Source organism: Cyanistes caeruleus, chromosome 13, assembly GCF_971803275.1.
Source record: "Cyanistes caeruleus chromosome 13, bCyaCae1.hap1.1, whole genome shotgun sequence".
NCBI lineage: Eukaryota > Metazoa > Chordata > Aves > Passeriformes > Paridae > Cyanistes > Cyanistes caeruleus.
The window spans coordinates 9403993-9422172 of NC_141713.1; the positions used below are offsets into that span (position 1 = coordinate 9403993).

At 40.6% G+C, this 18180-nt stretch overlaps 1 protein-coding gene across 5 annotated transcripts in view; it reads right to left on the bottom strand.

The window, feature by feature from the left end:
- Nucleotides 1-18180, bottom strand: part of SH3GL3 (SH3 domain containing GRB2 like 3, endophilin A3) — a 55401-nt gene that overhangs the window by 25290 nt on the left and 11931 nt on the right. Inside the window, exon 1 of one of the 5 annotated variants that reach the window (XM_023933931.2) lies at nt 16665-16820. The exons of 1 other annotated variant lie outside the window; for it this stretch is intronic. In XM_023933931.2, the coding sequence (XP_023789699.1) occupies nt 16665-16709 (45 nt within the window). In that variant the 5' untranslated portion in view covers nt 16710-16820. Of the gene's footprint in view, nt 1-676; nt 1125-5030; nt 5563-15360; nt 15518-16664; nt 16821-18180 lie in introns of those variants that run through there. 3 more of the 5 variants (XM_086849616.1, XM_086849619.1, XM_086849615.1) reach the window with 3 other exon arrangements.

Here is an 18180-nt window from a genome sequence, read left to right on the forward strand (position 1 = left end):
TGAATACTCTAGAAAGAAGGCAGACTTGCACAACAAAGCTCAGATTGATGGCTCCTGGCTTGGCAGCGCTCTGCCAGTGCAAATGAAAAGATAATTTTTTCAAAGAAACACTGCATGATTACTTGCAAAGCAATGGCAATCCTACCTACCCAAAAGACACATGTAATAATATTAAATTATACACAGAAGTCCCATTTTTACAGCATTCTTTTTTTCTGCAATGAATGCACTGATTTCTTCCCAGAGTTCACTATATGCCTCCTTTTGTTACTTCTTAAATCCCAGTTCTCTGTACTTCCAAAATTAGCTCAAGCTGGCACATCTCTCACCAGTATGACCAGTGCCAGAGAAGGGCAGAGCAAGGAAATCCCTTTGCCACTGACACTGTATCACACCCAGCTCAGCTGCAGGCTTTCCTGGCAGTGCTCTGGGTGTGCTCAGCTCACCTTGCAGCACAGGAGTGCAGAGCTGTCACTGTCACCCATCTCTTGAGTATTTCTACTAAGCTTTGTAAGTTTTTCTCTCTCACAGAGACATTAAGCTAGCTGTGCATGTTTTCTCCTCATTTACTCATCACTGGTACCTTAGCACCTTTCTTTTTTCATTTTAGTCTCTTCACTAGCACTGCTTCCCTTTAGTTTTTCTCTCAGTTGCCTCACTGCTCATTATCACTTACCTCTCTTTGCCTTAGGTTTCTTTCAGTTTTCATTTTGTTCTAACATACACTTCTCTCCACCTCTGCTGGATGTATGGCCTGCTCAAAACCTGAGCAAATCTCATACATACACACTATTTCCAGAAGAAGTTCTAATCATGGTGTTGGCTCCAACACTCAGCCCAACTCAGAGAGACCAGAATTGTCCAGCTGTTGTTCCATTTTTGTTGCATAAGTTAATAAAAAATGTTCCCACAGCTAGCAGCAGTGGCTTGATAAATTGTTCAGAGAAATGATACTTAGGCAGGAAATGAAACATTTTAGAATGACCAGTTACTTTGTGCATCTACGGATGATAACAACTCTTTCAATCTTCCATCCTAAATATTCTCTCTCACAAGTCAGCCCCCCCTTCCCTTTTTCCTGATAGTGTCTCTTTTCCTATCAAGAGATGCATATACTTTTGTTCTCTTCAGTTCTCTGTTCAGGAGTCATTTATTGGTACACTCTCATGTTCTTTTATCAAAGTACAAGGCTGGTTTATCTTGGTAATTTATAATTTCAACTCAAGGTTAAAAGAATAAAGAGTCCTAGGACAGAAATGCTGTAGAGAACAGCCCAGAGAAGATCATGTACTTGCTGTTATTTTGAGAAGCAGAAAATAACAAAAGGAGCAGGAAGAAAACAGCCAGAAAGAGATAAACACTACCTTTGCTTTCAAGGAGGATTGCAATAAACCTTTCCTTGAAAACCCACTTTCTATCAGCTTTTCTTCTTATCACTGGTAAGATATGCACCCTTTATGACTCCACATTTCATTAAATTTGACCTTCTGCCTTCAAATTGCAAGAACACTTTCCCTCAGATGCCCGGACACCTGAACTTAAGAACACAACAGATAAGCATCACCACTTGCACTGACTGTGAACACTTGCCAAATGGTTTATAAAGTACTGAGTGCCAGGCTTAGAAAATGCAATACACCTTAGTTGCACCTGCACCATTTGAAAAATTTTGAAGAGAAATCTATCGCTTAGACAAAATATCATCAGCATGTATTAAACCCTTTATTTTGTACATGGGACGGGTCTCCTCCTGCCTTCAGGCCTGTCAGCAACAAAACACTTTTTGATTTAAGCTTTAGGTGAGACCTATAGCTCTACCAGGCAATGTTAAATACATGAGCTAAAAATATACAAAATGTTTAATGTAATTGTAGCAGAAAATGATTAAAGGAATGTATTCCACCACTTAATAAACCTAAAGGGCTAAGTTTTTTCTCTTAGAATGCATACAGTATTTGTTCTGAGATAATTTTCTTTATAAAGTTTTTTGACAGAAAAATATTAAGCAAACAGTAATCACATTCAGATTATTATGGCAGGATCCTCAACTGTAGTTGTAAAAAGTGTCTTTTATTTCTTTCCATAATATAGAGCAGCTTTCTCCGCTTCCTAATTATAAGCATTCCTTATTCTTTTTAACCACTAGCAGAGAGTTTACACATTAGCCACTGAAGAATGTGAAAGGAAATGTGTTGTACATTTAAAGGAAAGAAGAGCAGCTGTCATAAAGCAGATGCTTGATTCCAGCCACAGAGACCAAGAAGAACATCTCAATGGCAGTGGCCCAGTGCTTGCTCCAATAAAGATCAATTCCAATACAATTCTTCCCCCTCTGTCCCTCACAGTCTCTTCACCCAATGATTAATGGAGCTTGTTATGAACTTGCCCAGACAATCTGCTGAAGTAATATCATTATCCTGAAATTGGACTTTGAGTCCTACAGGCTCTTAAACCAGCTGAACTGGGGCACAGCCACTGCTTCTAGCCCTGTAGTTCTGAGACACATAGTGATTGTCTAAAGTCTTAAATGCTTTAAACTCAAAATCCCTATCAAACTTGGCATCCTTCCCAGGTAACTACACTGGCTTTCTGAGAGCACCCACGAACACTGCAATTTTCACTTTAACTGCTTGACCACACCAGTGGGATAAAAAGGTAAGAAACACAGGCTTCACAAAGGCACTTCTAAACCACAGTGCTTTTACACTCGATGCCTGTGGCAGCTACTGAACTTTGGAGGCAGTAAAAACACGGAGAAATACCTGCCAGAAACTGCATCCATCTCATGGCAAACTCAATTTTTCAGGCTACCTACATGCCACCTATTCCTCCTTGCCTATAAATTCAATTTGTGGCAAAATCCAGACACATTTCAACAACAAAAATCATATTCCTAAATAAAGCCTTCATCTCTATGCCATTGCATAAACCACAGAGCTCTACTAACTCTCTCATACTTTCTCCAGACTTGTTCCAATTCTCTGCACAGAATGATTTCCCACTGCCCTTTGATTACTTCAAATGTGGTCCTTCCAAGCAGCACCAAGTGATCTTTCCTACTTATTGTAACTGTTCAGTCAGAACATAAACAATTGTTCTGAAGCAAGTCCAAACAAATACAGCTCTGAGGCGAGTATTTCTACATATGACAAAACAGCCACTCCAGTTTGACTATACTTAAGTCTTTAATCAGATCTAAAAAAGTATTGAAAAAGGAGAGTAAGATTCTGAACCCTGAGAAAATGGAGGCAAATGGCACCAATCACACGGATCATTAGCATTAAATGGTACATACACCAATGAAATGCTGTCTAAGAGCTTAAAATAGATGCATACAGATATTGAAGAAAACCATTATCATGGACAAAGGAAAGTCTTGTTCATATATGAATGAAGTACAAGACTCTAGACTCTATAATGTGATTTTGCATTTCTATAGAGAGTGACTCATTTCGCACCAGGCGGTGACACATCACACTGTTAATGAGCATTTTAGTCCAACTTGTCTGCTACAGCTATTCTTTAGCCCATGCATTGTACAATAAAAACTACTTTGTACTGCAAAACCTTGAACTCTTCCTGACAAACTTCCACTGTTTCCTAAAGAACTCAGCAGTGATGCATACACATACATTTATACATCTGGAAATTCAAAGTCATCATTATTGTACATACACCTAAGGGAAAACATCTTCGTAAAAATTCAAATGTAATAAACTAACCTATCTAAATTTTTGGACACAAACACATTATTTGCTCTGACAGTTTGCTTAAAAAAATGTAACAGTGTCAGACTCAGGACTGTCCACTTTTCAGAAGAAAAGACACGGGTGCCTTTAATGAGAAAATCTGATTACATTGAAGTCTCTCACAGTAATTTAGATTAATTGACGTAAGAGTTCAAATAGCCAAGAACAATGACACACCTAAAACCATAAATCTTCATGCTGACAGAATCCCACTTTTACTTCCATATTTCATTTTTCAAATCTAAAATACTGTGGGGTTCCCTAATCTATTTAAAATCTTGTTTGTGAAGGTGAGCATACCCTAAAAAGAGAACTCTAAAGCCATCAAAGGGCCATAAAAAGATACCTGTAGTGATTATCCTTCCCCACTTTTCAATTTCACTGACCTCTCACTCAGTTCCAAACTCTTGGCATAAAAAAAATTCTAAATTTCTTTGAAAAGTAAATTGTAGGGATTTTTTACTCTAAACTATGGTCTTCCATCTCATTATACTGGCAGCTGCTTCTCCAGCCAATATAGTAAGACAGAAGGTGCAAGAGCACTGCAGACAGGCAGAGGTGGTGGGTGCATCCCACAGAGACAGCCCATCCTCCCCAGGGTGACGAGGACAAAGCAGCACCTCAGTGCCTGTCAGAACCATTTTCTGCCTCTCTTTCAGCATCTTGTTTCAGGTACAACTGGGCAATATTTTATCCTGTTTGCTGTGCATGGAGAGGAGTTGGAGCTGTGAAGGACAAGTTACACACTGCATGCATTCCACTGGCTGTTACCACATTAACACTTCTTCCTCCCTCCACAGGTTCCAAGTGCAAAATTTCACTTGGCAGCAATACCATTCTGATTTGGCCTTAAAACAATCCCCCTTTTTGAAGTTGTTCCCTGTGCTTGTAAGGAAGGTGTGGCTTCCTTTTGACATACTCATATATACCCAATACAAAGATGAGAAAGGGCGACTACTAGAAACCAAAATCCTTAAAATCAGAGATTTAAATAACCCCTTTACACACTTCCTTTCCAAATAATATAAGAAACTTTCATATTATCTTCTTACTCCTCACTCCTGTGTGATTTGTTTCTATATTGAATGTCTCTCATGACTGTATTTAAAAATAGCTTCTACAGATGCTAGTAAGTAATTGTCATAGAAGTTCCTTAAAATGTTGTTTTGCCCAGAGTATTGAGAGAACCACATTTTTTACTGATTAGCTTGCCTCTTGCTACCTTTAACATCACCCTAACCTGTGTCTCTGCTGTACATCATTTGTCTCAGCAGTACTTACCCCAGCTGAGCAGAATTTCCTTCCCCAGACACTCTTCTCAGGTGAAATAAAGGCACTCTTTCCTCCACTGAAGAAATGTGTTCCCTCTCCAGCAGCATTCTCAGGCTTTCACTGAAGCCTCTCAGACCTCCCTGTGTACACCCCCACATAGCTTGTGGTGCTGCTTTCATCAGGAACATTGCTTTCACCTACATCCAGGTTGATCAACATTTGACCTAAACCACTCAATTGTCCTGTTTGGATTCTGGGCTTGCTGCATTAGGGATAGATCTCTTTGCCCTCACATGATATATTATCATCATCTCAATATTCACCATTAACCCAGGGTAAGCTGGGGTGAGGGAAGAGTCATTGTGGGCTCATCATTCAGAACTTCAGTGAGATACAAATCCCTTACAAAGCAGAGTTTATTCTACTTTCTGAACAAAACATTCTAATAATCATTAAGGTACTTTTCCATAGCTGCTTAGCCTACTCTAAAACCTTTTCAACCCTGTAGAGACATTGCCTCCATTTCCCTTGCACTGGTAGTAGCAACTCGTGTGTGCTGTGAGCTCTTCAGTGGGTTAATCCACCTCAAAGCTGCTCACACATTGCAGCTGGGTTGATTTTGAGATGGATAAGCTGCTTCTAACAGCTTAGTGTGTGTGATCACACAAGCACCCAGAGCTGACTCAAGGAGGTGGACAGGACCTTACCCTGAAGGTAGAGCAAGGCAACCAAAACCTAGAATTAGGATGATACAAGTTGCCATGGAACTTTATGCTGCATGTGATGGCTTCCAGCTGTTAAAGCTGACTGCACAAACGTTGTTCCTGCACATGCAGTGGAAAGGTGTGTGTACAATGAGGGGATCTGACTTCTTTAACAACCTCTCTGCTCTAAATCGGTATGCTTTACTTTACCTTGTCCATTCAATACCTCTTAATTTCTGCTAACTTCATATGACAGCTGCAACTGCCACCAGTCTAGTGAAAATCTACACTCTGCCTTGTTCTAGAGAATGTTGGCATATTGTCATAGCTCTGGAATAGAGCACTACTCTGATTCACAGCTCCTAAGAGGAACTGAATACACTTTGTGTTCCCAGAACATTATGTGACCAGTTCCAGCACAACACCCTGGAATTAAACCCAGAGACTTCACTCTATTCTCAGGTTAAACTACCCTAGCTTATTTAGGAAGATGGCTCTCACTGGCTCTTGCAAAAGCTAGCCTTAAATACATCACTGATTGTAGCACAGGCCTGAACTCAGGAGGGACCAGTCAGCTTTCAGCACATCAAGAGTTACAGACCTATCCACAGATGTAAAGCTGTACAAGCATCCTACAACTTCCTGTAACCATAACCCAGTGTGGCACCCTGTACCTGGGTCCTGCATGAAGTCTGACTAGGTTAGAGTTGCACTAGAATAGCCAATTGCACCAGGTATCTGTGAAAGTAACATGCTTTGTTGGTATTTCTTTAAAAAAAAAATTTTAAAAATCCTAGTTTTTCAAATAGGAGAGATCAAGCAACACAAAGATCATAGCCTGCATATGCAGAACAAGAAATTTAAATCCTTAAAACATGTAAATATTTTTTTCTTAAAACATGTAACTGCACTGCATAATTCATGACTATTCAACTTCCTTCCTGCATTCCCACCACCAGAGATTTCTGCTTATTTGATGGCTTTACTGAATATCCATTTAAATACAAATCAGCTGATCTAAAAGTTAATTTATTTTTTTTTTAGGCTAAATACATTGGACCACCTTATTAGGACACCAAGCATGATTAGAAAGATCACTTACACACAAGTGATGTCAGAGAGCCCTGTCAAAAAGCTGGAAAAAGTCATGGATAACCTAATTCGATTTCTGTAAAGCCAGAATATACGCCCATCACCTTTGCTGAAATCACACCTATTCATTTACATTCATTACCAAAGCAGTTTATTTGAGTCTTAGCAATTTCTTAGCAAATAGTTTTAAGAACCAGTGCAGACTAAGTACAGGAGAAATAACACCGACAAGATGTGAGCATTTCTAATAGTGACTTATAGCTTCAAGCTCAAATCTTATGTATTTGGGACAAATATTTTTAAATTTGTCAAAGTTCAAGAGCTCAATACCAAAATATATGTTGCAAATATTTAGGAGCATTAGTTTAAAAAGTTACTATATGACCACATATTTATCTAAAGGAAAAACTTCCTTGGCAGTGCCATAGTTTTAAAGTGACAGTTTTAGTGAATCCATTACCAGCAAAAACGTGGTCAAGATCATTCACTACAGAGCCCCAGGCAAGCTGTGCAGAGGAGGCAGAGTAAGACTGTCAACAGAAGCTGTACACAGATACACCAACAGTCAAAAATTGTAATTTTAAGTTGATTTGCTTTACAATTAACTTCTCCTCACATTAGCATGCTATTTCTCATCACCACGTCTGCATGTTTATCAGCAAGTCTACTTTTTCTGCATGAAAAGTGACAAATAATCTGTTTATTGCTCTTTCAGAAACTACTTCCCAGGCAGTAATTCTCACAGAATTCCACTCCACATAATCAAGTCAAAAATTTGTCCTTCAATGTTATTAAACTGCTGCTTATGTGTTTTACCACTTAGACAAGCTGTGTGGATTTTAAATCACTATAAAATGGACCAAGAACTCCTTCTCCTATTCTTACTTTTTACTGCATGCTATGTTGATTTAAATGGCATCATTTCTACTTATCTGAGCTGCCAGTCCCGTAGCTTCCTGTGCTTTTGGTACAGTGTAAAACACCCACATTCTTCTGCCACACAGTCAGCCCCCATTACTTGCTACTCAAGGCAATCCACCTGGTTCTGCTGTACTTGGATTGCACACTTTCCCTTTGAATCAGCAAGCATATTGTCTGCACTGCTTGAGAGGTTTCTTGTTTCTTTTTTTAAGGCATTTTAGTTCACTGTTTTCTCAAGTCTAAGTTCCCATCCAGTATAACAGCACTGTGTAGTGCTTCCAATTCCTGGGTCTGCTACAAATGCAACTGAATTTTTAATGGTCTTAAAAGTCTCATTCCTCAAATATTTTGAAAAATCTATCTATGTGCTCCTAGAAGCACTGCTCACTTAGCTAGGATCCATGGAGGCCCTTAGAAACACTTCCCATGAGAAAAAAGAAAGAACTTAAGATATCTCACTCTTCGCTAATGCAACCTATGCTCATCATGAATTAGAAAATCTAAAGGGAACAAGTCTCAAGCACTTTCTTGTATCAGAAAGTTTAATAATCCATGCTCCTTTCATTCACTTAACAGAAAACCTCTATGTATCACAGTGAAAAGTGAAGAAAAAAAAACCCACAACCATTATTTCATCACTTTGTTCACCATGACTAGTTTGGAAAGGAAGTCACTGTACATTTTTGCCTTATTTTCGTAACTCCATTTCAAAACGTGCCAGTGGTTTTAGGCAGCAAGACATTGTTACACATAACACCACAAACTCAAATGCAATTGGGGACAACAGGGCTCCTCAACTCCATTTCTAAGAAAGACACACACTGTCCTGGATCTCCACAAGGCACAATTCTTTCTGCTAGTAAGAGCAGCACTGCAGAAATGCACAGAAACCCACTGACTTCATCCATGGGGACAGAAAAGAACTTTCCTCAGCATGCATGCAGAATTGGCTTACATTGTTATCAAATTAAACAAAAGACAGAGAAAACTGAAATAATTTCCAAGTATAATTTACACACAGAATACAGACCCCTGCAGAATTCCCCAAAGAGCTAGAAATCACTAGTGCAAATGAGGTTAAAAGTCTCTGTCCTCCTCTGGGGGGGCACATGGCTTTGCAGCAAGAAATTCCTACAAAAAAGGCAGTATATCCATCAGCAGCAAAACAAGCCAAATCCCATGAAACAGAAGCCTTTAACCCCAGCTGAAGAGATCACTGAAGTGAAACTCTTAATCATCAAACTCGCAATGAAAATGCCATGATTCTTGCATTCTCCATACAAAACAAAGCAGTAGATATGGTCCTTTGAATCCTAGGTAGCTACTACAATGTACAGGGGAAAAAGGCAAGTATGGATTATTCAGAAGCTAAAGCCATAAAATGATAAACAGTTAATCTTAAAGGTAAGTAACAGTTGCTATGTTCCAGCGCCTCAGGCAGTCATCCAAGCAGATCACGCAAAACACAGAATTCATCCCAAGATCTTTAAAAATATTATTTTCTTTGGAAGAAATTTCAGAAGAGCAGACTGGAACTGCTGGTTCTGAATTGATGAAAGGTCTTTGATTACCAATTTCTTCATTTAATGGGTCTCCTTCCCCCCTCACCCTGCACACATCTATTGTGACCCAGATGCCAAGCTGGCAGGTGCTACGTTCTCTGCAGGAAAGAAAGACAAAGCGTTCCCGTGTTTGTGGCATTCTCTGACCATACAGATGGCACAGGCACCAAATTTCACTTTCTAGCTCTCTCAACAGGATTGCAAAAGACAAAATCGTAATTTTGACTCAAAACATTGACTTTGTGACTCCAAATCCAACGTTTTGATTATGGTACAAAGAACATTTCACACACACACACACTCTCTCTCTCATTCCCTGCTGAGGAGATACTATTACCCCAAAATCCCAGTTTCTAGAAGATTTCTTGCCCATTCTAGAAGGGTATTAAATACAGTAAGGGTAATTGAAGGTAGCATGTTTCAGCCTTGCCAAACTTTCAGTCAGTGAAATTACATCACATTTGTATGGAAACTTTAAGCCAAACTCATATCTACACGTTGCATTCATCAATGCATATGCAAAATAAATTTAAAAAACAATAAATATTTTTTAAAAGCCAACAAACCCACAGTGACTGAACATTGCATCTGTCCAGTCTAGAAGCACATAATTTAATCTGGTTCTGTCACTGACCAGTTCTTTATCCTATGTCACTTTCTAATACCATATTTATTGGCATCTGTAAGAAAAAGAATGAGAACAGTAAGACCTAACAGCATTTGCAACACACAAGGGAATAAAGGGGCTGTTACTACCTAGGACCATTAACATTTGTTTTTTATATTTAATTTCTTTTTTTGCTTGATAAGAAAAAAAAATTTAAAATACCTTTTCTTTTTCACCTTAGATCTGTAACATGCATAAGAACAGAAACACAGGCAATCATAGAAAACAGAATTTTAGATCCCCTTGATTTCCTTTGAGTCCTGGATTCTTAAGTCATGTTCAGCTGTCAACCAACCTAATTTCACTGTAGTCATTACCATTCATTAAACACAAGTACAGTATCAAAAATGCACCTTAATTAGGGTAGTAACGAAACCGAATTGATTCTCCTCAGAGGCTTGGCATTGTCCTTTGAATAGCAAGTATGTAAGGCCAAGTTATTTTTGTGTTTCACGTGCACAGCCGCTGCCATCTGAGATGTTGTAGGAAATTAACTGGTATATTCTCCCATCAATGCATAAAACCCTGAGTAACTTTGATAACAGAAACAGTGAAAGGACATTAGGGCACTAGAAAATTGAATTGTAGGTGTAACCTGACATTTGAATAGCTCTTCTCTAAGTGAACTTGTGAAAAATATTGTTAAAATCCACAGCTTCAACTCTCAACTAGTTATAAAACTCCAGCAGTGCCTTCCTGTCCTTGAACAGAAAAGAGACCAACAATGAGAACTCAGCACAATATAGAATTAGACTATGGCAATAAACTGGGGTGAAAGTGGCATTAACATAAACAGAAGCACTTTGTCCTCAGCAATATCATTATAAGACCAAGTTGGGGTTTTAGATGGTTTTTACAGCAGCTGTGAAGAATGGGATGCATTTTATATTTGAATTACATGTGTGTTTACACAAAGCGCAGGTGCACTACAACTTCAAGTAACTCCAAGTGCTGCTAAATAAAATCTCAATGCAGTGCTGCTGCTGGGCTCCACTTGGCTGTTTGTTTTTCAGCATTGCAGGAGTCTCAGGAGCCTGCACTGCAATGTATTACCCAGCATGTGCCGCAGTGACTCAGGCAACAGCAGGAGTTTGGGATGGAGTGCCAGCTCTCAGTCGAACTTCCACGATGCCTGTGCAAAACTCCACAGCAAAGCCAAGAAGCTATAAAAGGAGATGAATTCAAGGAGAAAGTTCAGCTCCCATTCTATTATGCCACTCTCTATTCTTTTGCAACGCCATTCAGACTTTCATGTATTAAATATTTTAAGTGTAAAATATAAATAACTTCCTACCAAATTGCATCTGAATCTCTGCTAGGTTTCTGAGTTACTGCATTATGATCTGGCAGGCTCTGGGAGCTGCATTGTTAAAGGCTGCAGAGCACATGACCTCTACCTTCTGCTAACTTGTAATACGCTAACTGAGGCACTCAGTTTCTTTTTTGTTACACTTCTGCCTTACTGCCAGGCTACCTAAAAAGCTGATAAATACAACTGTAGAAGTACACTTATTTATTTTAAAACATATTAGACAAGAAACTAAATTCTAATGTCCTTTTCACCACTGTCCTTCCAGAATTCTGTAATATTTGAAGTGAAGTAAATCCAATTATCTAATAAAAACTAGGAACAGGACAGAAGCTTTCTCTGTACTACTGTCATGGATTTATCATGCCCAGTTCACAGTGGCTGTGAAAGGACAGTATCTCTAACAGACTGAGATAACAGCTTATAGTCCTAAGAAATAAATATAGCTGGATGTAGGCAATAAAGTTTCCTTTCATGTCTCATTGTCAAGTTTAAGTTCTCTTTGTATAAAGTTTACCAAAGTACTTCCTTTCCTATCAACCATTTGTGTAATTGAAGTTTTTTGTGTATTAACTCTATGTCAACACAGACTTTAAAAAAGGCTTAAATATTATGTCTAGGCTAGTATCTACAACAGAAAACAAAAATAGTCAAGAGAGGAAAAAAAAAATCACCAAAATACATCACCACCACCCCTAATAACCTAACAACAAAATCCAATCACAACTTATTCTGTCTGGGGAGCAAGGTGGTCTTGATTCTGATCTGGTCTGGTCTTCACTCCAACAGATTGGATGCCACATAAATCAATGGAGAAAAAGCAAAAATCTAGGACATAGGAAGCAACATCCTTGCAACTGTTGGTGATAGCTGAAAGTTTAAAAAAGAATAAAAAACATAAAAAGGCCATGTAAAAATTGCTTTAGAATTGCAGCACTTGTAAAGAGAAATGCCATTCAGGATACATAAGAAATTAAAACAAAGAGCATATTATTTATATATTTATTACACTAGGTTAAATCACTATCAGAAAGCAAAATAGTAACAGATTTTGGTTGTTTTGGTTAGAAAATCTACTTCCCCTTAGGCTCTATCTATAGACAATAGAACCAGCTCCTGATTCACACTCTCTTGGAGCCTCTCTTTCTTCACTGACAATAGCAGAAGGTTTAAGAACCCAGTCTGCTGAGGCTACAGTAGCTGTTGATGACCACATTACAAATAAGACATTCACAATAATTGTGAATATTGGCAGCTGTGTTTCCTCAGAAAAGCATTACTTTCCACTACCTCTGAGAAACCAAGCCTAAGAAATACAACATGAATAAGCTGTTGAGAGTGAAACTGCTTCTATACACAGCCTTCAGCTACAACTAATTAAAAAAAATATATAAAAAATGTGTGAATTCAAACTCAACAGCAGATTTCCTATGCCAGTATCATGGCTGAGCTTTCAAAACACCCTAAGGGAGTGAGGTTCTGAGCTCACCAGCCTCCAAGAACTTTGAAAAAATCACACATCTTTACACAGGGATCCCACCCTGGCTGTGGTTTTAGAGCACAGCAGAATCTAGAAATGCATCCAACACCTATTAAGGCTTTCTTATTCACTCTTTGTGCCTCTTGCTTTTCTAAACTCTAAAAACACTCCCAGTATGCAGCAGAAGATGCAGTCCTCCCACCACTGGGTTATCCCACAGGCACAGCCACCACGAGAACAAGGCCTGCAGAACCAGCAGAAAGAGATACACACACCTACATCAAAAGCTTTCAAACTGAAAACAGGAAAACAGATCAGATCTGGCAGAGGCTGAAAGAGACAGCACACAAACTCTCATTGCAAACACAGCTCCACAAAACTTAATTAAAAATTATATCTGAAAACATATGTATTTAAAAATAGCTGAATTTCATGGGAGTTGGACATGAACTAATCAGCCCTGAGAAACAACCTGCCCTTGCTTATCAGTCAGTGAGAGGTGGTAAGACACTTCATACATTGTGCTTGGTATTTCATGAGTCAAATGAGTTATACTCAAGGATTCATCACTGATATTTAATGGAGAGAATGGAAGTGATCCTCATTGCAGTGCACTTTCAACTAAAGAACTTCAGTTAAAATTATAACCTAAGAAGAAAGCATAGTAAAGAAAATTCTAATAACATGAAGGGTGTTATCACTACCTAACAGACACACAAACTTTGAGATACATCCAAGCTTCAGGTTTATCCATTCCACAACACCAGGGGAAGCAATCATTAGGGGACAGATAATGGAGTAGCACTGCAGCTTTGTACACTGGAATGTACAGAAAAACAGCTCAAACTCTACTCCCTCTGGGGTACAGACCTCACTGCAGTAATTTCAACAATAACACAAGAGTTGCCTTCTAGATCTCACCACCTGACACTTCAGTAAAAACCAACAAACATGCAATTTTCAGTGGGAAAAAAACCCAGTTGGGTAAAAAATTCTAGGGGAAAACCATCCAAACTTCATTAATGGAATTCACCATTCCAGCTCATGAATTACTGGATTACAAACAGACAGACCCATGGTGACTTTTTACTACACCAAGTTTGCAATAGCTTGTCATGCCTGATTTTGGCAAGGGCATTAATAACCATAAAAAGTTAGTTACTGACCTTTCATAAAGCAAACATTCATTTACTTAAGTGTAACTTCAGACAAACCAAGCTGACAAGCACCAGACAAACATCCCAGAAACCTCAACTACATGTATAAAATCATAAGTAATTTTTCTTTTCCCTGCACTTAGAATTTAGACCTACACACAAAGGTGATCACCACTAGTCAACACAAAAGTTGTACATAGACACAAAGACTTTTTACAAGAAAAAAACCTGAAATGCAGTTCTTTTGCAAAAAAAGCTCAGTAAGAGTAAACAGAGTTTAGAATAACTCTGATGAGTTATTGAGTTATATGAATCTTTACTACTCCATATTTCATTTAGAATTGTAACTTATTTCCACTGAACAGAAGTCTATTTTAGCATGGAAATAGTATATATATCTTGTCAATTTTTTGATATTTATTCATATTTCTGAATGAACTGTTAAATACAGACTGTCTTCATACACTTGCTTCAGCCTTCAGATATTTTTGTCCTTTGGTTCTGTCAGCTTTCAAGCATTATTCTTATTGCTCAATCACATGTCCTGACAGTAGTCTCATTCCCTCCAGTATTCCTCAATGTCCTCTGGGACATTTGCCAGTTTTTGTCATCTGCCCCTATTCTCCTTTGGGAACGCTAAAGGAATTAATTTCATTCTTCCCCCAAGCAATGCCTGTCTCTGCTGTTAACAGTGACCACTGGCATCTTTCATCCACTCAGTACACAAAGGTCTGTGTCTCCTTAAGTGATCCCACAGTACTTGGAAATTTAACAAGTCTTCTGTCAAGAAATACCTCTCACCCTCTGCATTTGCTTGCTTTAGCATTTTGTAGAAGAATTCTCCTAAAAGATGGAATCCCAGTATTGCCATTTTTCATGTTCCACCTTATTTCTGATAGTTCAACAACTTTATATATCTAGGCACGACTGTGTCTCTGCGTGTCACAGATAAGCAGTTTCATTGTTTAGACATGGCTGTTTTGATCATATATATATGATCACATATATATATATATGTGCTATTTCTTCTGTTATTTTCCCACTTTTATTCTGCCCAACATATTGTCTGAATTCTTACAAAATGAGCTCTTAAGAAGCGTCTTATGTTACTTTATGTACAAAAAAAAAAAAAGAAATTCCAGTATCATATTCCTGAACTTTAATTTCCTAATAAATACATTTCCATAATGACAGGCTTTTTCAATCAACTGATTTAAAATTTCTTGCTCATTTCTGCATTTGAAAATAAGTTGAAACTTTACCTTTGACCCACCCTGAGAAGAAGAATATTCTTATGAGTTATGCATTGCAGTTCCTTACTGTATTGAATACTGGAAGTCATGCCACACCTTTCCAATAAATGCAGTAAAATTCAGTATATTCTACAGCTCCTTTCTGCTATTACTACTCCCTTTATCAGATCACATCCATCCTTTTGTTTGTTTACCTGTCATCTAGGCAGGATTAAGTAACCTGCACTGTTACCAGCTGCTAGACAAGAGGATTCTTGCTGTGGTTACTTCTTGAACTTCCTCAGTTATGTATCTTCTGCTTCCTGAGTTTCAAGCTTACTAGAGCAAAGGCTGCATCATTTTCCCAGCAATAAGATGCAAAACAAGCCAAAATCTTTAAAAAACTGTCCTTGAATTTGTTTACTCTACAGGTCCAGCATTTTCTCAAAGGAACAGTGAAAGTTAACTAAAAGATACCAATTCACAACATTTTTCAGGATCAGGACATTCCATGAAAGAGAGTACACTGCTGAAACATTAGATACAAATATTTAGCATCTCTGTATCCAAACAAAGTGCAGATTCTGCACTTGGGCTGCTGACAAGCTACACAGCTGAAAGAAGACCTAGAAAGACGACAGCCAAGTACTCAATGAATCTTTATTTTCTTCACTCTCATGAAGACAAGAGCAGTTGTCAAATTTTACTGAATAGGTTAGGAGCACTAATTTTGATATTACCATTATTATTAATGACAGCCAGCAGAAATACGTATCTCTTTGACTTGGAATGAGCAAGAATAGCAGCTGAGACTTCCAGAAACCTTCAGTGGAAGAATCCCACTGCAGCCACATCCTGAAGCCCCTGCAACAATGCAGGGGTTGGTGCTGGCACCATCCTGCCATGGAATTCAATCAGTCTACCTGCTTGGCAGAAAGGCGTTTCTCTCTTTAAAAAAACCACATAAACTATTAAAGCAAAGCACATACAAAAGAGAAAAGAGATAAAGGGATCAGAAGAAAAAGAAGATGCAATCTAGAGAAGATGAAGAGTACAGCATCCGGAAAAGGAGGGAAAACTCTAGAAACATCTGATACCCTCTACAGGACAAATACATGGCATTCCAGGTAGGATAATAAACCAGCAATTCGTGGAAGATCAAAACAATGAGCTCTTTAGGAGAAAGCTGGTACCAGACAGGCTGTAGCATTAATGAGGCCTCAAAACACGAATGCGAACCCATCACTAAATAACAAATGTTAATAACTAAAGGGAAGACCTGAAGCCCCGAGCAAAAGAACGGAGCGGGCAACCTCCTCTTGTGCGAGCAGCACAGAAAGCTGTCAGGCAAAAACACAAGCAGGGCAGCCGGAGGTAACGCCGAAGGAAACACTCCCCGGAGGGGCCAGGGTGATGCTGCCACAGACGGGAGGGACCCGCCGCCTCGTGCGGGAGCGGGCACCGGGCGAACCGCCCATCAACAGCAAAGCCCGCCCGGGCCCCGCGGCCGCCGCCCTACCTGGCTGGCTTTGTGAAACTGCTTCTTGAGCCCCGCCACCGACATGGTCCCGCCGCCGCTGCCCCGCGGCCGCCCGGGCCCAGGGCCGCCCGCGCCCGGCAGGTCCCCGCGCCCGGCCCGGCCTCGCGCTGCGCCGCCCGCGCGCCGCCGGCAGCATCGCCCTCCGCGCGCCCGGCCGCCGCCGCCCCATTGGCCGCCGCCCGGCCACATGCAAATAGCAGCGGCAGCGCGCCCGCCCATTGGCCACTCGCGGGGCTATGCAAATGAAGCGCTGGGAGACGCCCACGCTGCACTGTCGCATGGAGACAGCGGCGGGAGCCGGGCGGGGGCAGCGCCGGCCCAGCAAGGGCACGGGGGCGGCGGGGAGCACCCACAGTGCACCCACAGGGCACCCACAGGGCACCCTGCCCGCGGGGAGCGCCCCCAGGGCACCCACAGGGCACCCACAGGGCACCCTGCCCGCGGGGAGCGCCCCCAGGGCACCCACAGGACACCCACTGGGCACCCTGCCCGCGGGGAGCACCCACAGGGCACCCACAGGGCACCCACAGGGCACCCACAGGGCGCCCACAGTGCACCCACAGGGCACCCTGCCCCGGGGAGCACCCACAGGGCACCCACAGGACACCCACAGGGCACCCTGCCCCGGGGAGCACCCACAGGGCACCCACAGGGAATCCTCCCCGTGGGGAGCACCCCCAGGGCGCCCTGCCAGTGGGGAGCACAGCTCCGGCACCAAAAGGCCAGTCAGCTGCCTGGTTTCATCTGCCTTATTTCTAATAAGGTTGAAAATGTCTCATTATGGGTCTGTCTCATTTCTTGTGGTTCAACGTAGCTTCTCTGTCTGAGCTCATTAACCTCAGGTCTTTTATTGTAGGTGGTAATTTAATTATAGCTCTTAAAACATGAGAGCTCTTGCTGCAGTCCAGAGCACACCTGGCTGGTGCTGTGCCCCAGAAGAAATCCACTTGGTAGTGTGGCTCCATACCTGCAGTGATGCTGCTCAGGACTCCAAAGGGCACAGTCTCTCACTCAGAAGAGCAGATAGGCTAGAAAGAGTTCTGCTGAAAGGATGTTGTAGTTGTTTGGTTGGTTGTTATATGAGAGATTCATTGATGGTATACTGAAATATGACTGTGTATCAGGAATGTGCTAATATAAATTAGAGATGTGGTTCTTCCCTCATGGTAAAGCAATGCCAAGTGATGCTTAGATTCTGGGGAAGATAAGCTCTGTGATAATGCTGCTTGATCCTGGCTGTAAGGATACTTGGGAGTTATGATTCAGCTGAAACTTATGCAGGGACCTGGGGAGCAGCTCATAGATAAGCTTTGCTGGCTGCAGCAGGGCTCTCTGTTACTCACTGTCATGCTCACTGCATTTTGATAGGGTTGGGAAAGTTATTTTCAGAGTGCGTTAGAGTTACTTCTTTAGAAGAAAAAAATACAAGAACTTTCATGCTGGTTGTTACACTGTAATCTGGGAGAAAGGAATCACTGTTCCCACTTCTTAGAAA